Genomic DNA, 23,336 nt, shown 5'->3' on the forward strand with positions numbered 1-23,336 from the left:
CACCAAGCAGGCCAAAACTCCATCCCACCAAAACAGGCTGAAATTTCAGGCAGTCTTTTCAAACAACTCTTATACTGAAAGGGCATTATCATAATTTTCACAATTTCACAGTATTATTCCAACCTCATAGTGTGGAAATACATATAAAACACAGGAAAATCTTTGACTGCACTGGGCCTTTAAGTGTATTCTCAACATGTGCAAAGTTTAGGAATACAGTTGAAGTCAGTCACTGATAGAGGCATGGTGGTGTCGCAGAAATCTCAAAATGCTGTAAACCATAGAGGTTGTGAGTTCAAATCCCAGGTGAGGACATGTTGAATAATAATTACTGAATAAATAAACACAAAATCTAATGTATGTCAAAGTGAAAAATAAAATGTGTATAAAATAGAGTAAGTTGAAAACTAAGCTGTGAATAGATCAGTGGTTCACCATTCAGGGCCTTGATGGGCTTGGCAATAGTAACAAGGGGTGATGTGTAATGAAGCTAGGATGGCCATGCCCTGGGTAGAAAATTGTGTGCAGGGCTTCTACAGGAAGGGGGGGGGGGGGGTGTTGTGTTAGGTTGTGTTATGTGAGACAAGTGTAACACCTACTGGTACTTAGCAGTACTACTGGAGGGGATGCTGATGCGATGCAGCACACTTGCAGTCGTTTTAGCTTGTGTCGCATGTTGGGGATATTATTGTGCAATTTAGAGTTTTCTGTAGAAGAGAGGAGGCTGGCAAATACAGAATAAAATATTATGCACTGCACACCTTTTCATCAGAATACAGGAAGTTGTTGGGTCAATATTGCTGTTGCCTCATCAAAACCAACTAAATGTAGTTATGACAACGACATTGAAACATTATACAAATGAATGTTCTTGGAACGTTCATTTCTCGTCATGCTGACTGATCCAAGAGTAATTTTTTTATATTGCCATCATTGTAAAGCAAGCCATGACAAGAACTTAGTGAGTGCATCATGGAAAAAGTTGTCACAAAAAGATCTAACTCTGTTAATGGGCAATGTGTCAACATGAAATATCCCACTATCGTCACAACAGGACATGGTAAGTACCTTCACCTCCAAAAAACGGATGCATAGGACACTTATTGAGCCACCAGCTGTCTCTCACTAGCTACCTTCTTCAAACAAACACCTCCTATGCTCTTTAGCATGGCTGAATCAGCAGCAGGTTGGCCATACACAGGCCAACAATCCCTGGAATCCTCTGTACATCTCAGACACAGGTCACATCAGTTATGTCCAATTCACCGGCCCTCTGCTTGGACCACTAATGTCACTTAGTAAGACAAACATGCCTAATGAGGCAAACAATTGGATTGCCACTTACCATTTGATTTCATTGAGTGACTTCTCTTTTTCGCTGACACTGGCAAAGACCACAGGCCCTTGTTCCGAGGCCCGTCTGCTCCAGGGGTATAAATGGGGGGAGGACCTGGTGTTCTGCCTCAACTAATTCTTCCCTTAGAACTTTTGCTACTCTTCTACAGAGCTTCTTCTTCACCATCACCAACTCCATAGGTAAGAGCTTGGGGGTCTATGTGTTTCTCTGAAGGATGGGGAACGACAGTAGGGTTAGCGTGGTAGATCTTGGGGATATAGATGTTTTTGTTGAACAAATGTATTTCTATGTACTATGTACTTTGCTTCATCTAGTACCCAATAACGGTAGTTTTGTTGATGTAGGGATATGGTTTCTTTTAGAACATACTGAATGACAATATTACCACAGGATATGGGTCGTCAGCATTACACAAAATGAGTAATATCAATCCTAGAACTAGAATAGAGATTTTTCTCATATATTGCATGAAGCTCCCATAGTGTACTGTAAGCAGTGTGAACATCAAATCAAATCAAATTGTATTTGTCACATACACATGTTTAGTAGATGTTATTGCAGGTATAGAGGAATGCTTGTGTTCCTAGCTTCAACAGTGCAGTATATCTAACAATTCACAACAATACACACAACCTAAAAGTAAAAGAATGGAATTAAGGAATATATAAATATTAGAAATATTAGGATGAGCAGTGTCGGAGTGGCATAGACTAAAATACAGTAGAATAGAATACAGTATATACATATGAGATGAGTAAAGCAAAAATGTGTCAACATTATTAGTGACTAGTGTTTCATTATTAAAGTGGGCAGTGATTTCAAGTCTATGTATATGGGGCAGCAGCCTCTAAGGTGCAGGGTTACATAACCGGGTGGAAGCCGCCTAGTGATGGCTATTTAACAGTCTGACGGCCTTGAGATTGAAGCTGTTTTTCAGTCTCTCGGTCCCAGCTTTGATGCACCTGTACTGACCTCGCCTTCTGGATGATAGCGGGGTGAACAGGCAGTGGTTCGGGTGGTTGTTGTCCTTGATTATCTTTTTGGCCTTCCTGTGACATCGGGTGCTTTAGGTGTCCTGGAGAGCAGGTAGTTTGCCTCCGGTGATGCATTGGGCAGACCGCACCACCCTCTGGAGAGCCCTGCGGTTGCGGGCGGTGCAGTTGCCGTACCAGTCGGTGATACAGCCCGACAGGATGCGCTCAATTGTGCATCTGTAAAAGTTTGTGAGGGTTTTAGGTGCCAAGCCAAATTTCTTTAGCCTCCTGAGGTTGAAAAGGCGCTGTTGCGCCTTCTTCACCACACTGTCTGTGTGGGTGGACGATTTCAGATCGTCAGTGATGTGTACGCAGAGGAACTTGAAGCTATCCACCTGCGGTCCCGTCGATGTGAATAGGGGCGTGCTCCCTCTGCTGTTTCCTGAAGTCCACGATCAGCTCCTTTGTTTTGTCGACATTGAGGGAGAGGTTATTTTCCTGGCACCACACTCCCAGGGCCTTCACCTCCTACCTATTTCATTGTGTTTCCCTCCTCCAGCCCACCATCACCATGGCCTTCTGGCTCCAAGTTGCGTCTCTGCTGGTGCTGCTGGCCCTCTCCCCCGGGGCAGACGCTGCTGCTGCCCAGCACCTGTGTGGCTCTCACCTGGTGGACGCCCTCTATTTGGTGTGTGGAGAGAAAGGATTCTTTTACAACCCAAAGAGAGATGTGGATCCCCTTATAGGTAAGACACCTCTAGCACTGTCTGAATTCAAAGACTTCATAGCTGCTCGACTACTCAACTTGATCTAAGACCACAAGCTACAGTTGAAGTCAGAAGTTTACAAAAATCTTAGCCAAATACATTTAAACTCAGTTTTTCACAATTCCTGACATTTAATCCTAATACAAATTCCCTGTCTTAGGTCAGTTAGGATCATCACTTTATTTTAAGAATGTGAAATGTCAGAATAATAGTAGAGAGAATTATTTATTTCAGCTTTTATTTCTTTCATCACATTCCCAGTGGGTCAGACGTTTACATACACTCAATTAGTATTTGGTAGCATTGCCTTTAAATTGTTTAACTTGGGTCAAACGTTTCGGGTAGTCTTCCACAATGTTCCCACAATAAGTTGGGTGAATTTTGGCCCATTCTTCCTGACAGAGCTGGTGTAACTGAGTCAGGTTTGTAGGCCTCCTTGCTCGCACATGCTTTTTCAGTTCTGCCCACAAATGTTCAATAGGATTGAGGTCAGGGCTTTGTGATGGCCACTCCAATACCTTGACTTTGTTGTCCTTAAGCCATTTTGCCACAACTTTGGAAGTATGCTTGGGGTCACTGTCCATTTGGAAGACCCATTTGCGACCAAACTTTAACTTCCTGACTGATGTCTTGAGATATTGCTTCAATATATTCACATAATTTTCCTTCCTCATGATGCCATCTATTTTGTGAAATGCACCAGTCCCTCCTACAGCAAAGCACCCCCACAGCATGATGCTGCCACCCCCGTGCTTCATGGTTGGGATGGTGTTCTTCGGCTTGCAAGCCTTCCCATTTTTCCTCCAAACATAACGATGGTCATTATGGCCAAACAGTTCTATTTTTGTTTCATCAGACCAGAGGACATTTCTCCAAAAAGTACAATCTTTATCCCCATGAGCAGTTGCAAACCGTAGTCTGGCTTTTTTTTATGGCGATTTTGGAGCAGTGGCTTCTTCCTTCCTGAGTGGCCTTTTAGGTTATGTGGATATAGGACTCGTTTTACTGTGGATATAGATCATTTTGTACCTGTCTCCACTAGCATCTTCACAAGGTCCTTTGCTGTTGTTCTGGGATTGACTTGCACTTTTGGCACCAAAGTACGTTCATCTCTAGGAGACAGAACACGTCTCCTTCCTGAGCGGTATGACGGCTACGTGGTCCCATGGTGTTTATACTTGCGTACTATTGTTTGTACAGATGAACGTGGTTCCTTCAGGCGTTTGGAAATTGCTCCCAAGGATGAATCAGACTTGTGGAGGTCTAAAAAAAAGAAATTCTGAGGTCTTGGCTGATTTATTTTGATTTTCCCATGATGTCAAGCAAAGAGGCACTGAGTTTGAAGGTATGCCTTAAAATACATCCACAGGTACACCTCCAAATGACTCAAATGTTGTCAATTAGCCTATCAGAAGCTTCTAAATACATGACATCATGTTCTGGAATTTTCCAAGCTGTTTAAAGGCACAGTCAACTTAGTGTATGTAAAATTCTGTCCCACTGGAATTGTGATGCAGTGAATAATAAGTGAAATAATCTGTCTGTAAACAATTGTTGGAAAAATTACTTGTGTTATGCACAAAGTAGATGTCCTAACCAAATTGCCAAAACTATAGTTTGTTAAGAAGAAATTTGTGGAGTGGTTGAAAAACGAGTTTTAATGACTCCAACCTAAGTGTATGTAAACTTCCGACTTCAACTGTCCTTTCCTGTTTTTATGTGTGTAGAAATGACATTTAGGAAACTCATGGTCACTATGAAGAACAATGTTGTGGAACAATGTAGAACCTAAAAATATTTAAATGAATGTGAAGGCAATGATGAAACACAGGAAAAGGCATATACAGTAGTCCATACAACATACGCTGGTTTATGTTGTGATATAGCACTCACTCAATATATCTTTCTCCTCCTGCAGGGTTCCTCTCTCCAAAATCGGTCCAGGAGAACGAAGAGTACCCCTTCAAAGACGAGATGGAGATGATGGTAAAGCGAGGTATTGTAGAGCAGTGCTGTCACAAGCCCTGCAACATCTTCGACCTGCAGAACTACTGCAACTGAGGCCTGTCGCACTGCTTAGCCTGCTTTCACCAACTGCCACGCTCCAATTCTCAGAGACAGCATTTTGTCTCAAAGATTTGCAAACAAGAAATGCAAACAAGAAATGGTCTAGACATGTTTTATTTTCCCCAGAAAATAAAGTTATATGAAATTAGCAAGGACTTTGAGTTTTCCTTTTTTGAATGGCTACTATGACTTCTGTGCAATTTGTGGTTCTGAGTTTACGAAATCCTGGGTTCAAACCACATTATATTGTAAATGCATATTGTGGTAATGCAGACTTGTTCATGTCATGTCCTCTTAGTATCCTAGATTGTGTTACTATGCAGCTAAGAGCGGCCTTGCACAATGAACATTTTGTTCCTGTGACACTCTGGCTCTAGGACTTGTTTATGTGAGCTAGAGTGTATGTTGTTTTGTTGGGGATTTGGGTGTTTTTCTAGGTTGGTAGTTCTGTTGGGTGTATTTCTATGTTTGCAGGTCTATGGGTTGTATTTCTAGGTTGTTGTGTGTTGTTGTCATTGACTCCCAATCGGAGGTAACGAGTGTCAGCTGTCGGCTCGTTATCTCTGATTGGGAGCCATATTTATTCTGTATGTTTTCTTGTGGGCATTGTGGGTTATTGTTCCTGTTCCAGTGTTCTTAGTTCTGTCGGTGTCACAGAGGACTTCACGTATCGTCTGTTGTTTTGTTTTCTCGTGTGAGTACTTTATTTAATAAAAGTCATGTTCACTCGCAACGCTGCGCATTGGTCCGCTCCTTTAGACGATCGTGACAGAATAACCCACCTTAAAGGGACCAAGCAGCGCGTCCAGGAGCAAAGGGTCTGGACATGGATGGAACTGTTGGACGGTAAAGGGTCCTGGACTTGGGAGGAGATCCTGGATGGTATGGATCGCCGACCATGGAACGAGACGGTGGAGAGGCGACGGCGAGAGGAGCAACGGCATCGGCAGGGCCATCGTCGGAAGGACGAGAGGCAACCCCAAAAAGTTTTTTGGGGGGGGCACATGGCTTGGGCGACTGAGCAGCAGGAGGCTGCCACAAGGCAGATTCAGAAGGCTACCAGGTTAAGGGGGCTGACGGAGGCAGAGAAGGGACGGATTCAGGAGGCTACCAGGTTAAGGGGGCGACTGGGAAAGGCAGGGAAGGAAGGTGTAGAGGCACGGCGAGAGGTACTGGGGTGTGTAACCAGTCCGGTCCGGCCCGTTCCTAATCCCGAGGTACAGCCAGTAGTGTGTGTCCCCAGTACGGTACGGCCTGTTCCGGCCCCTCGCACTAAGTGTACGGTGCGCGTCGCCAGCCCAGCCCGGCCTGTTCCTGAGCCTCATACGAAGCCTACGGTGCGCGTCGCCAGCCCAGCCCGGCCTGTTCCTACTCCACGCACCAGGGATACGGTGCGCTTCGCCAGCCCGGCCCGGCCTGTTCCGGCCACTCGCACCAGGGATACGGTGCGCGTCGCCAGCCCAGCCCGGCCTGTTCCTACTCCACGCACCGGGGATACGGTGCGCTTCGCCAGCCCGGCCCGGCCTGTTCCGGCCTCTCGCACCAGAGATACGGTGCGCGTCGCCAGCCCAGCCCGGCCTGTTCCTGCTCTCCGCACTAGGCCTTATGTGCGTCCCCAGGGTCCAGCATGCCCTGTTGCTGCTCTCCGCACTAGGCCTTATGTGCGTCCCCAGGGCCAAGCATGCCCTGTTGCTTCTCCCCGCACTGGCCCTGAGATGCGTGTCCTCAGCCCGGTACCTCCAGTTCCGGCACCACGCATCAGGCCTACGGTGCGTCCCCAGGGCCAAGCATGCCCTGTTGCTTCTCCCCGCACTAGCCCTGAGATGCGTGTCCTCAGCCCGGTACCTCCAGTTCCGGCACCACGCACCAGGCCTACGGTGCGCCTCAGACGGCCAGAGTCTGCCGTCTGCCCAACGGGGCCTGAACTGTCCGTCTGCCCAACGCCGCCTGAACTGCCCGTCTGCCTAAAGCCTGCAAAGCCGCCCGTCTGCCATGAGCCATCAGAGCCGTCCGCCAGACCAGAGCCGCTAGAGCCTTCCGCCAGACAGGATCAGCCAGAGCCTTCTGCCAGACAGGATCAGCCAGAGCCTTCTGCCAGACAGGATCAGCCAGAGCCTTCTGCCAGACAGGATCAGCCAGAGCCTTCCGCCAGACAGGATCAGCCAGAGCCTTCTGCCAGACAGGATCAGCCAGAGCCTTCTGCCAGACAGGATCAGCCAGAGCCTTCTGCCAGACAGGATCAGCCAGAGCCTTCCGCCAGACAGGATCAGCCAGAGCCTTCCGCCAGCCATGAGCAGCCAGATCCGTCGGCCAGCCATGAGCAGCCAGATCCGTCGGCCAGCCATGAGCAGCCAGATCTGTCGGCCAGCCATGAGCAGCCAGATCCGTCAGCCAGCCATGAGCAGCCAGATCCGTCAGCCAGCCATGAGCAGCCAGATCCTTCAGCCTGCCATGAGCCGTCCAGCCAGGATCCGCCAGAGCCAGCCAGCCAGGATCCGCCCCTTAGCCAGGTGCTGTCCCTTAGCCCGGTGCTGCCCCTAAATCCAGGTGGAGTAAGTTGGAGGGTGGTCATGTGGAGGAGGCTAGGGAAGCGGGTGGTGACTAAGGTGGGGTGGGGACCACGACCAGGGCCAGAACCGCCACCGTGGACAGACGCCCACCCAGACCCTCCCCGAGACTGTATGCTGGTGCGCCCGGAGTGCGCACCTTTAGGGGGGGGTACTGTAACACTCTGGCTCCGGGACTTTTGTATTTGAGCCAGGGTGTATTGTGTTTTGTTGGGTTTTGGGTGATTCTCTATGTTGGTAGTTCTGTTGTGTGTGTTTCTAGGTTTGGTCATTGACTCCCAATCGGAGGTAACGAGTGTCAGCTGTCGGCTCGTTATCTCTGATTGGGAGCCATATTTATTCTGTATGTTTTCTTGTGGGCATTGTGGGTTATTGTTCCGTGTTTCAGTCGTTGTACTGTGGACTTCACGAGTCGTCTTTTGTTTTGTATTTCGGTGCTTTTTTCAATTAAAGTCATGTTCGTTCAACGCGCTGCGCTTTGGTCTCCTTCACTCCTAGACGATCGTGACAGAATAACCCACCAAAAAAGGACCAAGCAGCGCGTCCAGGAGCAAAGGGTCTGGACACAGGAGTTATGGACGCCTCCTAAGGATTTTTGGACATGGGAGGAGATTCGGGCTGGAAAGGGTCCTTGGGCACAACCGGAGGAATATCACCGCCCTCGTGAAGAGCTGGAGGCAGCCAAAGCCGAGAGGAGGTGGTACGAGGAGGCAGCGCGAAGGCGAGGCTGGAAGCCCGTGGAAGAGAGGCAACCCCAAGAAATTTTTGGGGGGGGGCACATGGCTTGGGCGACGGAGCAGCAGGAGGCTGCCACAAGGCAGAGTCAGAGGGCTGCCAGGTTAAGGGGGCTGACGGAGGCAGAGAAGGGACGGATTCAGTGGGCTACCAGGTCAAGGGGGCTACTGGGTAAAGCAGGGAAGGAAGGTGTTGAGGCACGGCGTGAGGTACTGGGGTGTGTAACCAGTTCGGTCCGGCCCGTTCCTAGTCCCGAGGTGCAGCCAGTAGTGTGTGTTCCCCGTACGGTACGGCCTGTTCCGGTCCCTCGCACTAAGTGTAAGGTGCGCGTCGCCAGTCCGGTTCGGCCTGTTCCTGCCATACGCACCAAGTATGCGGTGCGCGTCGCCAGCTCAGCCCGGCCTGTTCCTACTCCACGCACCAGGGATACGGTGCGCTTCGCCAGCCCAGCCCGGCCTGTTCCTACTCCACGCACCAGGGATACGGTGCGCTTCGCCAGCCCAGCCCGGCCTGTTCCTACTCCACGCACCAGGGATACGGTGCGCTTCGCCAGCCCGGCCCGGCCTGTTCCGGCCACTCGCACCAGGGATACGGTGCGCGTCGCCAGCCCAGCCCGGCCTGTTCCTGCTCTCCGCACTAGGCGTGAGGTGAGTCCCCAGGGTCCAGCATGCCCTGTTCCGGCTCCCCGCACTAGGCGTTATGGGAGTCCCCAGGGTCCAGCATGCCCTGTTCCGACTCCCCGCACTAGCCCTGAGATGCGTGTCCTCAGCCCGGTACCTCCAGTTCCGGCACCACGCATCAGGCCTACGGTGCGTCCCCAGGGTCCAGCATGCCCTGTTGCTTCTCCCCGCACTAGCCCTGAGATGCGTGTCCTCAGCCCGGTACCTCCAGTTCCGGCACCACGCACCAGGCCTACGGTGCGCCTCAGACGGCCAGAGTCTGCCGTCTGCCCAACGGGGCCTGAACTGTCCGTCTGCCCAACGCCGTCTGAACTGCCCGTCTGCCCAACGCCGTCTGAACTGCCCGTCTGCCCAACGGCGCCTGAACTGCCCGTCTGCCCAACGCCGTCTGAACTGCCCGTCTGTACTGAGCCTGCAAAGCCGCCCGTCTGCCATGAGCCTTCAGAGCCGTCCGCCAGACCGGAGCCGCTAGAGCTCTCCGCCAGACAGGATCAGCCAGAGCCTTCCGCCAGACAGGATCAGCCAGAGCCTTCCGCCAGACAGGATCAGCCAGAGCCTTCCGCCAGACAGGAGCAGCCAGAGCCTTCCGTCAGACCGGATCAGCCAGAGCCTTCCGCCAGACAGGAGCAGCCAGAGCCTTCCGCCAGACGGGATCAGCCAGAGCCTTCCGCCAGCCATGAGCAGCCAGATCCGTCAGCCAGCCATGAGCAGCCAGATCCGTCAGCCAGCCATGAGCAGCCAGATCCGTCATCCAGCCATGAGCCGTCCAGCCAGGATCCGCCAGAGCCGTCCAGCCAGGATCCGCCAGAGCCGTCCAGCCAGGACCCGCCAGAGCCAGCCAGCCAGGATCCGCCATTTAGTCAGGTGCTGCCCCTTAGCTCGGTGTTGCTCCGTATCCTGGTGCTGTCCCTTATCCTGGTGCTGTCCCTTATCCTGGTGCTGCCCCTTAGTCCGGTGCTGCCCCTTAGCCTGGTACTGCCCCTTAGTCCGGTACTGCCCCTTAGTCCGGTACTGCCCCGTAGTCCGGTGCTGCCCCTTAGTCCGGTGCCGCCCCTTAACCCAGTGGGGTTTAGTTGGGGGGTGGTAATGTGGAGGAGGCTAGGGAGGTTGGTGACTAAGGTGGGGTGGGGACCACGACCAGGGGCAGAACCGCCACCGTGGACAGACGCCCACCCAGACCCTCCCCTAGACTGTGGGTTGGTGCGCCCGGAGTTCGCACCTTTAGGGGGGGGTACTGTGACACTCTGGCTCTAGGACTTGTTTATGTGAGCTAGAGTGTATGTTGTTTTGTTGGGGATTTGGGTGTTTTTCTAGGTTGGTAGTTCTGTTGGGTGTATTTCTATGTTTGCAGGTCTATGGGTTGTATTTCTAGGTTGTTGTGTGTTGTTGTCATTGACTCCCAATCGGAGGTAACGAGTGTCAGCTGTCGGCTCGTTATCTCTGATTGGGAGCCATATTTATTCTGTATGTTTTCTTGTGGGCATTGTGGGTTATTGTTCCTGTTCCAGTGTTCTTAGTTCTGTCGGTGTCACAGAGGACTTCACGTATCGTCTGTTGTTTTGTTTTCTCGTGTGAGTACTTTATTTAATAAAAGTCATGTTCACTCGCAACGCTGCGCATTGGTCCGCTCCTTTAGACGATCGTGACAGTTCCACCTTTTTCTCCCGGTATTGCATTCTTTTGATTGTCTACCTTATCATAATCAAAGCCATTTTCTAACTAATATTACAGTGTTTTCAAATCTATTTTTCACTTTGCTAATATCAGTCAGTGTTTTGCAGATAGGCCTATACACAGCTTCATTCACCTTGCTACTGTGCTTGGTTGATTTCACCGTCATGTTATAGCTCAGACAAGCATTTGGTTTATGAAACTTTATTTAGTATTTAGTTTACATGTCTTGCTAATTATTATGCATTTTGCTGTCTTTAAAAAGTCATTAATTACTCACTTCTGAAATCTTAATCACCTGGGCCCAGTTTTTCAAAACGTTTAATCTGGATCAGAATGATTGACAGTTATTTTGTGTTTCTTCCATTTGCGAATAATCGCACCAACTGTTGTCACCTTCTCACCAAGCTGCTTGGTGATGGTCTTGTAGCCCATTCCAGCCTTGTGTAGGTCTACAATCTTGTCCCTGACATCCTTGGAGAGCTCTTTGGTCTTGGCTATGGTGGAGAGTTTGGAATCTGATTGATTGATTGCTTCTGTGGACAGGTGTCTTTTATACAGGTAACAAGCTGAGATTAGGAGCACTCCCTTTAAGAGTGTGCTCCTAATCTCAGCTCGTTACCTGTATAAAAGACACCTGGGAGCCAGAAATCTTTCTGATTGAGAGGGGGTCAAATACTTATTTCCCTCATTAAAATGCAAATCAATTTATAAAATTTTTGACATGCGTTTTTCTGGATTTTGTTGTTGTTATTCTGTCTCTCACAGTTCAAATAAACCTACCATAAAAATTATAGACTGATCATGTCTTTGTCAGTGGGCAAACTTACAAAATCAGCAGGGGATCAAATACTTTTTTCCCTCACTGTAAGAGCGTCTGCTAAATGACTAAAAATGTAAAATGTAGATTAAATAATTAAAACCAACATTGATTCTTAAACGATTTACATGTTGTTTCTTTGAAGCTTGCACATGGTTTTAACAGGGTATTACACTCTCCCCCTACCAAAATAGGCATGTCCTCATGACAAGTAAACCAGGGTAAAGAACATAATGTACAAACACAGGAAATGTGTCAATGTTTTCTGTTGCTTAGAGTATCTCAAAGGGAATAAGGGATATTCAGAGTATTACCCAACCCACTTGTATATGAAGGAGACATATCTCACTATAGGAGCAGACACCACATTAGGAACTCCAGGTGTGTCATAGGTCAGTAGTGTAGGAGCTTTCTTGGTTCTTTGAGATCTTCTTAACTCTGTTTCTGCTTCCTCCCTTTCTTCTGGGTTCTCTTCAACTGGGTCAGATTCCTCAACAAAAGTAATTTGTTTCTGTTGCTTCTTCAGCTTAATTTCTTTCTTCAGCGGACTCTGTTTCATTTTCTTCTCCTGACCACGCCTCAGGTTCTCCAGTCATTACATTCCATGTAATGTCCAAGTTCAAACTGAAAGGTTCTGACGTTTTTTTTAATCTTCTCTGTCTTGAGATTTGTATTCATCTTCTGAATCAACATCTTTAGATTTCTCTGGATTTTCCACATCCTCTTCAGGTTTTTCTTCTTCACTTGAAGTACAGCCTTCTGACTTGTTCAATTCTACTTAATTCTTCTGATTTTCTTTCTATCTTCTTCTTTGCAGGGTTCTTCGACTCTGTATTGGATCAACGTCAGCCACAGATTATATGCACACTTGCTGTGCTAGCAATAACAGGTGATTCCGATGAAGGATTTTGATGGGTCCATCTCTATTTTCTGGCTTCAACCGGAACGCAGTTAAGTTTGGCATTTGACTTTCAACAACATACGGCGTAGAAGCCCAGCCATCTGCCAACTTGTGCTTTCCTTTCAGTCCTAGATTCCGTATTAGGACTCTGTCTCAGGCATAAAATGGGAATAGCGAATCTTGAGCATTTCCTGTGTTCTCTTTGTAAAAATTTTCCTGCAGTGGTCTCTGCGAGTTTGTATACAGCTTGCAACTCTTTATGTCAGACTTTTCTGATGCACCATCACTTGAGACTCCAAAGCATAGATCTACAGGTAACCTTGCTTCACAGCCAAACATGGGAAAGTACAGAGAATATTCAGTTGCTTCGTTCTGAGTGCAATTGTACAAATGTACAAAATGTCTCAGGTTGTGGATCACCGTAATGGGTTAAATACTTCTCCCACAACACTTTTGCAACCGTGGATGCTTTCTGATCCTTAATAGGAAAGACGAGCATATCTGATATAGTGATCTGTAATGACCAGGACATTTGCTGTGTTACTGGAATCTGGTTCAATGGACAGGAAATCCATGCAAACAAGATCCAAAGGTCCATCACTATGCATATGAGACAAAGGAGCAACTATTTTGGGTAGAGTCTTTCTCTGGATACAGCGAGCACAGGACTTGCAGTAGTCTTTGACCTCTGGTTTCAAACGTGGCCAGTAGAAACTGTCTCTTACTAATCTATAAGTGTTGTCGAATCCTAGATGACCTGAGTCATTTTGTATTGACTTCAACACATGTAGTGACTTCAACACCGAACTTCTCTGGCAGAAGTAGCTGAGTTCGATGAGGTCTGTTTGGAGGATTTGTAAAGTATATAGCACTCAGTCTTCAATCTTTAGTTTCTCCCATTCTCTTAGTAGAGAGATGTCTGGATGTCCTGTGTTCATGACTCTCGTGACATCATATTTTGCCAGAGCTGACCACACCTCACCAACGCAGGGATCTTCTTGTTAAGACGCTGACAGCTCACATGGACTCATCTTTGGCAACTGATGAGCGAGCACTCAACATAGTCAGGTTGCAGTACCACTCTATCTTGAGATGATTGAGGAGTCGGTCTGATCCAGGGGTTGGAACCAAAATCTATTTTCAATTGTTTGTTCTGAAAATAACCATAATTTTTTTCCGTTCAGTTCCGCTGTTCCGACCAGCAAAAAAATAAAGTTCTGAACCGTTTCGAACAGTTTATATTGTTCCTTTCTATTCCTTTTTAAACCTGTGAATTTAGCTCGACATTAAATTACTTCACCAATGGATAGAGGATGGGACTAAATTCAAACAAAAGATAACTATTGTTATGTCCGTAAAATGTATACAGTATGTATAAGATGGAAGTCGAAGCCTAAGTGTTGTTCTCCATTAGTTTACTCCAATTAGGGGAGGGATGGTAGGGTTAGGGGAAAATAATAAAGGGGGAAAAAAAAAAAAATATATATATATATATATATATATATATACAGTTGAAGTCGGAAGTTTACATACACTTAGGTTGGAGTCATTAAAACTAGTTTTTCAACCACTCCACAAACCACTCCACTCCATCAAAAGAAATCAGCCATGTTAAGTTGCGTCAATTCAAATCTGGTATTAGGAACAAAAGAGGTCAATACACGTCTTCTAAACAGACTAGTATTTAAATTAATGCAAAACATTCAATGGTAAATATGATGTTCGTATATACGGGCTCCCTGAAATACCACGCAGGGCAGACAGAGAACTAATCCATTGTTTCAGATTGTTCTTCAAATACTCTTGACAGTTCTCAGTTCCCGCTCTCTGCTGGCCAATCAGAGTAGAGACTGAGCGTGGTTTAGACTTACTCAGCCAATCCGTTGGCGCACCGGCTTGTCCCAGACCCTTGGCGCATCCCTGTTGCCAGGCATAAGTTCTTATCATAACAACCTGTCATGGTGAGAAGAGCCAGCTCACCTAGACACCATTCCTACGTCCAAGGATGGTTCACAGACAACGGTTCACAGACAACAAAGAGGCAGTGTTCGTATCTGTAAGAAATACAAGTCTTATCTGTCCTTCCCCCTAACGTTCTTACATGAATCACAGCCTGTTATGTGAAACAATTCATATCAGTACAGTACAAACCTATGCTTATCATTAATGCATTCCTTCTAAGCTATTCATCACATACAGATCCAATTATTAGAAAATAGAACCCCACAGCCAAGACCTCAGAAAAAAATGTGTAGACCTCCACAAGTCTGGTTCATCCTTGGGAGCAATATCCAAATGCCTGAAGGTACCACATTAATCTGTACAAGCAATAGTACACAAGTATAAACACCATGGGACCACGCAGCCATCATACCGCTCAGGAAGGAGACGCATTCTGTCTCCTAGAGATGAACGTACTTTGGTGCGAAAAGTGCAAATCAATCCCAGAACAACAGCAAAGGACCTTGTGAAGCTGCTGGAGGAAACAGGTACAAAAGTATCTATATCCACAGTAAAACGAGTCCTATATCGACATAACCTGAAAGGCCGCACAGCAAGGAAGAAACTGCTGCTCCAATACCACCATAAAAAAGCCAGACTACGGTTTGCAACTGCACATGGAGACAAAGATCGTACTTTTTGGAGAAATGTCCTCTGGTCTGATGAAACAAAAATAGAACTGTTTGGCCATAATGACCATTGTTATGTTTGGAGGAAAAAGGGGGATGCTTGCAAGCCGAAGAACACCATCCCAACCGTGAAGCACGGGGGTGGCAGCATCATGCTGTGGGGGTGTTTTGCTGCAGGAGGGTCTGGTGCACTTCACAAAATAGATGGCATCATGAGGAAGGAAAATTATGTGAATATATTGAAGCAACATCTCAAGACATCAGTCAGGAAGTTAAAGCTTGGTCGCAAATGGGTCTTCCAAATGGACAGTGACCCCAGGCATACTTCCAAAGTTGTGGAAAAATGGCTTAAGGACAACAAAGTCAAGGTATTGGTGTGGCCATCACAAAGCCCTGACCTCAATCCTATTGAAAATGTGTGGGCAGAACTGAAAAAGCATGTGCGAGCAAGGAGGCCTACACACCTGACTCAATTACACCAGCTCTGTCATGAGGAATGGGCCAAAATTCACCCAACTTATTGTGGGAAGCTTATGGAAGGCTACCTGAAACGTTTGACCCAAGTTAAACAATTTAAAGGCAATGCTACCAAATACTAATTGAGTGTATGTAAACTTCTGACCCACTGGGAATGTGATGAAAGAAATAAAAGCTGAAATAAATCGTTCTCTCTACTATTATTCTGACATTTCACATTCTTAAAATAAAGTGGTGATCCTAACTGACCTAAGACAGGGAATTTTTACTAGGATTAAATGTCAGGAATTGTGAAAAACTGAGTTTAAATGTATTTGTTTAAGATGTAAACTTCCGACTTCAACTGTATGGCTTGCAAGAGCCAGCACCAGGGCTTTTGTAAGGCTTTCCTTCAGTGTCTCAAAGGCCATTTCACAATTCTAGGGCTCTAGGTGGGATGAGCTTTAACAGTAGGTATTGTCTCACATCTTCCATGTCAGCTGGAGCCAGCTTTTGAGATCCTAAACGGTGTGTCATCAGTGACTCTGATGGTATGGTGAGTACTCTTGGAACAACAACGTTAAACTTATTAAAAGTATTTTCATTCCATCATCTTGTCCGTTAAAACCTCTTCTTCCATTCTTCAAGTCGAATGAAAAGGAGTCAGCTTCTCAGGTATGTTGCGCTTACTCCCCTTAGGGGCAGCAGGAGCTGCATCTACAGGAAACAGGTAAGCAATGGGCATGCCATGTTTTAAGTTGATTTCCCACGACGACACATTCCTGGCTCTAACTGTTATTCTTTGAGACGACACAGCCGTAGACGTCTGAATTTCAGGTCTCACAAGATATTTTTCTGGAAAACAGGAATCTTCTGGAAACTGGGATTCTTTAGTCCTATCCACCAGGATGGTCTGGGTACAAGGTGATCCAGGAAACTTCGGAATTCCAGTGACTCTTGCTAGTCCATCAGGGGGCAATGTTACAGATTTTTTCTGTGAGTACCATAATGTAGGCCTACATTCCATTAGACTTTTGAAAAAAAGATACAGGGCTTGACATTAACACATTTATCCACTTGTCCTTCAGAGAAGGAGGTGACTGAACATTTTGTTGTGTTGTTTGATGCAATAAACCACTTTACAGAATATAATGTATTATTATTCCCATACCATTATTACAGAGAATCAGACAAATTATGCTACCCTCTGCCTATTGGCTACTTAGCTTATTCAAGCCTGTCTTAAATACAACATTGCCCCTTTAAGACAAAAAAATACCTCTTTACCTGACTCGCTTTTCAAAGATGGCTAGAAATTTACACGTTTGTGCTCTTGTAGGAAGCAATCATTCCCACATTGCTGACTACAAATTAGCTATAACTGGGCTAATAACTCACTTACTAGCAAAGAATATGAACAAATGTGCACATGTGGCTACATGCAGCTTTGATCTCAAAACAAGCGCATAATAATCGCGACAGCTCATGCGGGAACAGTCCAGTTCAAAGTGAATGACACAAATCCATATATGGCAATGGTCTATTTGCATATAGGCCTACTGCAGCTCTGATTGGTTATGATGCACCGGTCTGTATAGAGTAGGGGACTGAGTGGTGCCTGTCAATGAAATAGAATCTTACTCCAATGTGCTCTGCCTACAACAAAATCTCTTCCATAGTTATTCGTTTTGCATACTAAGTCTTGCATAGTTCGTTTTGTTTCGGTATGTTGCATTGAAAGTGGCTAATATTGCATTGATTCGATCACAATTCCTACAGTAAAGGGAAACGTTGATAGTCTTAACTAACGGGGAAAACTCTAGAAAGTTGAGTGAAGTTAAATCTCGTGCTTCTCTGCACGGGCTGATTTCACGAGCAGTTTAGAGGGAACATTGCTCATAAACCTCTTTGATGGCAGGATGAACTCATAGTGTGCTCAGGCAATCTTCACCTCCTTTCTCTTTGCAGGCCGTCATTAGCATTCCTACCACATAAATGTTTGTACCAACCAGGATAGAGACTTCCGCTTCCATGGCCGTGTCTGGACAAACCATCACAAGTGCTTCAATGGTCTCTGCTACACCTACTACTGATCCTGAAAACTTCAGCGACAAATAGCCATCGTAGGGGTATGGGAGGATGCAGCTCCTTGTCTATGACATCCTTCAATCCCAAGAAGCATTCAGCTGCAGATATGATGATATCGATCTTTATTGAGTTCTGTATACCATCTATACATTGAGAAATGTATAGATATTAATATATCCTCTAGTGCATTGCCTGTAAATGTTTTTTGCACTGGGTTACTAGTTATGGGATGTGTGTGTGTGTGTGTGTGTGTGTGTGTGTACATGTATTTGATTCAAGAAGAGGTTGTGAAGGATAAACAAACCCCACTGAGTTCTCCTGAGAGTACTTGCCACCTGTCACAGTTTCATCCTCGGAGCAATCCCCATGTTACGACTTCTATTACATCTTCCTGTGGTAGTCACACTTCATCCCTCTTCATAAGCATTGAAAAGTTATCCTGTCCCGCTTTTCACTGCTGGGTTTATACACAATACTAACTGGTGCTATTAGGATTCAGGATTCAGCTGTTGTCTGTGTTGCCTCATGGTATCAGGCGTATTTTATTTGTTCCTCTGTGTTGTTGTAGATGTTGGTTGTATACTTGTGCATCAAAATGACTCAAATTGACATGCCCCCATGCTATAAAGCAGTGTGTTGCGGGAAGGCAAGCTTGTGACTGGAATACCACAAACACCAGTCTTTACTTTGAGCCCCATGTTAAATTAGACTCTTTAGGCACTGTCTATGGATACATTTATGATCTGATGCTTTCACTCTTCAGCCCCAGGGATGCCATCCGTTTAGCTATAGTTTGTCTGAAACATTGTCCCTGCATTAAGAAGTAGTGGATCTGGCTGTATGGCTCACTGCCAGTTTCCTCACAAAGAAAGTCTGAGATTGTTGGTCTCTAATGGGTTAGGAACAAGCCTAGCGGTTAAGAGCGTTGGTCCAGTAACCAAAAGGTCGCTGGTTCGAATCCTCTAGCCGACTAGGTAAAAAATCTGTCTGTGCCCTTGAGCAAGGCACTCTAATTGCTCCTGTAAGTCACTCTGGATAAGAGTGTCTGCTAAATGACTAAAATGTAAATGTAAATGTTATTCACTCTGGCAGTGCAGTTTATCACCATAGCAATAAATGCCACAAAGTATTATTTCACTGTGAAGGTATCTGGATCATGCACCTGGCAAACATCACTAGACTGTGGTGTCTCCACCATGGCAACAAACCATGGCACTTTCTTTCACTATTTTGGGATTACATCTCTGTAAATGTCATTTGCCTGATGACGTCTAGTGGAACAAAAAACAACAACCTCTGCATTCCACAGTAAGAACATCATACCAAAGGTCAAGCATGGTGGTGGTGGTGTGATGGTTTGGGGATGCTTTGCTGCCTCAGGACCTGGACGACTTGCCTTAATAGAAGGAACTATGAATTCTGCTCTGTATCAGAGAATTCTACAGGAGAATGTCAGACCATCCGTCTGTGAGCTGAAGCTGAAGCGCAGCTGGGTCATGCAGCAGGACAATGATTCTAAACACACAATCAAGTCTACATGAAAATTGCTAAAAAGCAACAAATTTGAAGTTTTGGAATGGCCTAGTCAAAGTCCAGTCCTAATCCCAATTGAGATGTTGTGGCAGGACTTGAAATGACCAGTTCATGCTTGAAAACCCACACGTCACTGAGTTAAAGCAGTTCTGCATGGAAGAGTGGGCCAAAATTCCTCCACAGCGACGTGAGGGACTGATCAACAACTACAGGAAGCATTTGGATGGAGTCATTGCAGCTAAAGGTGGCAAAACCAGTTATTGAGTGTAAGGGGGCAATTACTTTTTCACACAGGGGAATTGGGTGTTGCATAACTTTGTTAATGAAATAAATACGTAATTGTTGTGTTATTTGTTCACTTATGTTCCCTTTATCTAATATTAGGTTTTGGTTGAAGATCTGATAACATTCAGTATCACAAATATGCAAAAGTAGAGAAAATTAGAAAGGGGGCAAATACTTTTTCATAGCACTGTAGGTCTCACTTAAGATACCATAATGTTTCATCTGTAGGTGCTACAAAACAAAAGTTGGTGTCATATGGAGGTTTACAGCTTGCTCTGTAATATCAGTATATTCTTACATAAATGTATGAACATTGAAAATATACCATTTTTGATTTGGAAAATGTTTCAATATATTCTTGAACATAATATACTCCACAACTGCAAAGTAGCGCAGTATTCTGACGGTGTCACGATCGTCTTCCAAAGGAGTAGACCAATACGCAGCGTGTTGAGCGAACATGATAGACTTTATTAATTAAAGTACCAAAACAATAGACGAATCGTAAAGTCCACAGTGACAATGACTGTACAGGAACAAAAACCCACAACCCCAAGGTGAAAACAGACAGTATAAATATGGCTCCCAATCAGAGACAACGAGCCAACAGCTGACACTCGTTACCTCTGATTGGGAGTCACTCCTTCAAACAAAGAAATACAACCCAACAGAAATACCAACATAGAAATACACCCAATGAATGAACACACCCTGGCTCAACATACAGAGTCCCGGAGCCAGAGCGTGACAGTACCCCCCCCTAAAGGCGCGGACTGCGACCGCGCCTCAATACGGGCTAAACAAGGGAGGGCTGGGCGGGCATACCTCCTCGGCGGTGGCTCTGGCTCCGGCCTTGATCCCCACCTCCTCTCCAACCCCCCAAAGTACCCCTGGTCCTGTCTAGCCCCGCTGGCCGGAGCCGGACTGACGACACGCGCCCCTGGCTTGGTGCGTGGAGGACGAACGGGCCTTACCAGGCTGACGACGCGCACCACTGCCTTGGCGCGGGGAGCAGGAATGGGCCGGACCGGGCTGACGAAGCGCACCCCTGACTTGGTGCGGAGAGCGGGACCGGGCCGGACAGGGCTGACGAAACGCACCACAGACTTGGTGCGGGGAGCAGGAACGGGCCGGACAGGGCTGACGAAACGCACCACAGACTTGGTGCGGGGAGCAGGACTGGGCCGGACAGGGCTGACGAAATGCACCCCTGACTTGGTGCGGAGAGCGGGACCGGGCCGGACAGGGCTGACGAAACGCACCACAGACTTGGTGCGGGGAGCAGGAACGGGCCGGACAGGGCTGACGAAACGCACCACAGACTTGGTGCGGGGAGCAGGACTGGGCCGGACAGGGCTGATGAAACGCACCACAGACTTGGTGCGGGGAGCAGGCACGGGCCGGACTGGGCTGTCGACGCACACCGCAGACCTGGTGCGTGGAGCAGGGACAGGCACCTTGGTGCGTGGAGCAGGAACAGGCCGGGCTGGGCTGGCGACGCACACCGTAGGCTTCGTGCGTGGAGCAGGAACAGGCCGGGCCGGGCTATGGAGACGGATAGGAGACCTGGAGTGAAGAGCTGCCACAACCCGTCCTGGCTGAATACCTACCTTCACACACTCTGTGTGAGGCATCAGCACAGGACGTACAGGGCTGTGTACCCGTACTGGCATAACAGCACGCGACACTGGCGCAGGATATCCGGGACCGAGGAGAGGCACTGGAGGCCACGAGCGCTGATCCGGCACACTCCGTCCTGGCTGCATGCCCACCTTCGCACAACACGTGCGGGGTGCTCGCACAGGACGTACAGGACTGTGCCGGACCACTCGTGGCACAGTACGCAGCTCCGCATACCTCGGAACCTGCCCAGTCTCATGCTGCCATGCCTGAGTACGGGGAGTTGGCTCTGCTCTCCATCCAGGCTCCGCCAACCTGCCTTCTGGCCCCCAAAACCCGGTGGCCTCCTCTCCTAATCTCCCAATCCGCCCTGTGGCAGCCTCCTGCTGCCCAGTCGCCCATGCCGTGTGCCCCCCCCTAAAAAATTCTTGGGGGTGCCTCTCGCCTCTCCGACCACGGCCCGGTTGACGCCGCTTCTCCACTCCTGCCTGGGTCTCCCCCTTCATCGCCTTCCGGTACCGGACGGCCTCCTCCTCGGTAATCTGCCCCCAAGAGAGGAGGACATCTACCAGCGTCACCTCCTGCGTGTGTTCCTGGACACGCTGCTTGGTCTTTGTATGGTGGGTTTTTCTGTCACGATCGTCTTCCAAAGGAGTAGACCAATACGCAGCGTGTTGAGCGAACATGATAGACTTTATTAATTAAAGTACCAAAACAATAGACGAATCGTAAAGTCCACAGTGACAATGACTGTACAGGAACAAAAACCCACAACCCCAAGGTGAAAACAGACAGTATAAATATGGCTCCCAATCAGAGACAACGAGCCAACAGCTGACACTCGTTACCTCTGATTGGGAGTCACTCCTTCAAACAAAGAAATACAACCCAACAGAAATACCAACATAGAAATACACCCAATGAATGAACACACCCTGGCTCAACATACAGAGTCCCGGAGCCAGAGCGTGACAGACGGAGAAAATTGGGCGGCCAGACGTACACCTGAGCAGGTCAGGTTGACTTGTTTGTTTTGTTTGTCCACACTGGATACCATAAGACATCCTGTAGCATCGATTTGTTTCAGTGAAACATTTCATTTATGCTTGGAATGAAGAGTCCATCCGAACTGTATGGATAGAGAAGGAGCACATTTGATAGGAACAGATTATTTTCTCTTTTTATCCCACTATTAGTTCTGCTACTTCGAGAGCTGTTGGATAATAGCCTTAATCAACACAATGCAATTCATTTATCTGAGGATTCATGCCGAAACGGTAAGTTTACAGGCTAATGCTTCTATATCATTATATTACATGTAGGCTATATTATATTTTCGAATGGAGGCCTACAGTATTTAGAATGCTTGTAAGGTTTTGATTTACAGTAGCCTTATTTGGGCAGAGCGTTATTGGCAGAGCCTAGACAAGAAGAACCGTTGGGTTGACATAAATGAATGCACATAATAGCTTACATGAAGAAAAAAAAAAGGATATTGTCAGAACGTCTTAATCTTGACCAGGACACATTTTGCGATAAAAGCAGCTACATTGATGATTATGAAGATATTAAAAGTGTTTTAAAAATGGTTTTGAATGTCAAGTTTGGTTGTTCATGTCTTTGAAATATTTTAATAGGCCAATTTCAAAAGCCAGTTTTTTTCAGGTCATACCACTTGAAATGTCCATATAATTGGTGATTTATAAACTCACGAGAATAGTAATCCGTGTGATTAAGAACACCTTTGTTGACAGAGCAAACATGTCATTGCATCATGATACCAAAGTGTGGTCCTTGTTCAAATAGTGAGGTCATGTGTTGAATGACAGAAACTGTCAGTCTCACTAACATTAAATATCACATGGATTTCTAAAGTATCTTCTTACATTTTTGTCCTTATGAAATCCAAAGAAATTGAGCCAAATTTTATTTGATCATTACAATATTTAATTGGGCTTTGTGTTGATAGGCTAGTGTTGATAACAAACAACATGAATACACTGATATCATTCTGATAATTGTCATGGTTATAACTGGTGTGACATAACAACAATCAGTCATCAAATGACCTCAGTAAAGATAGTGTCCTTAATTGAAACTATAACAATGCGGACACCCCGCCCCTGTTTCGTTAAAAAGCTGAGGGATGGGCCTAGAGAAATGTAACCATTCTCAAATTCATAGA

At 46.7% G+C, this 23,336-nt stretch overlaps 1 protein-coding gene across 1 annotated transcript; it reads left to right on the top strand.

Moving 5' to 3' along the window:
- Positions 1 to 1,478: 1,478 nt before the first annotated feature.
- On the top strand, positions 1,479 to 5,307 carry LOC311136441 (insulin). The gene is made up of 3 exons (XM_084170568.1): positions 1,479 to 1,536; positions 2,891 to 3,077; positions 5,017 to 5,307. Exons 2-3 carry the CDS (start codon positions 2,903 to 2,905, stop codon positions 5,157 to 5,159), a joined length of 318 nt encoding a protein of 105 aa, XP_084026694.1. The 5' UTR covers positions 1,479 to 1,536; positions 2,891 to 2,902; the 3' UTR covers positions 5,160 to 5,307.
- Positions 5,308 to 23,336: the final 18,029 nt, after the last annotated feature.

This window comes from Coregonus lavaretus (genome assembly GCF_964263955.1).
Source record: "Coregonus lavaretus genome assembly, chromosome: 10".
In the NCBI taxonomy this organism is placed as follows: domain Eukaryota; kingdom Metazoa; phylum Chordata; class Actinopteri; order Salmoniformes; family Salmonidae; genus Coregonus; species Coregonus lavaretus.

Coding starts and splice junctions, on each gene's coding strand:
- LOC311136441 (XM_084170568.1), top strand. CDS start 2,903: ATGGCCTTCTGGCTCCAAGTTGCGTCTCTGCTGGTGCTGCTGGCCCTC. Junction 3,078..5,016: donor AGATGTGGATCCCCTTATAG/GTAAGACACCTC, acceptor CTCCTCCTGCAG/GGTTCCTCTCTCCAAAATCG.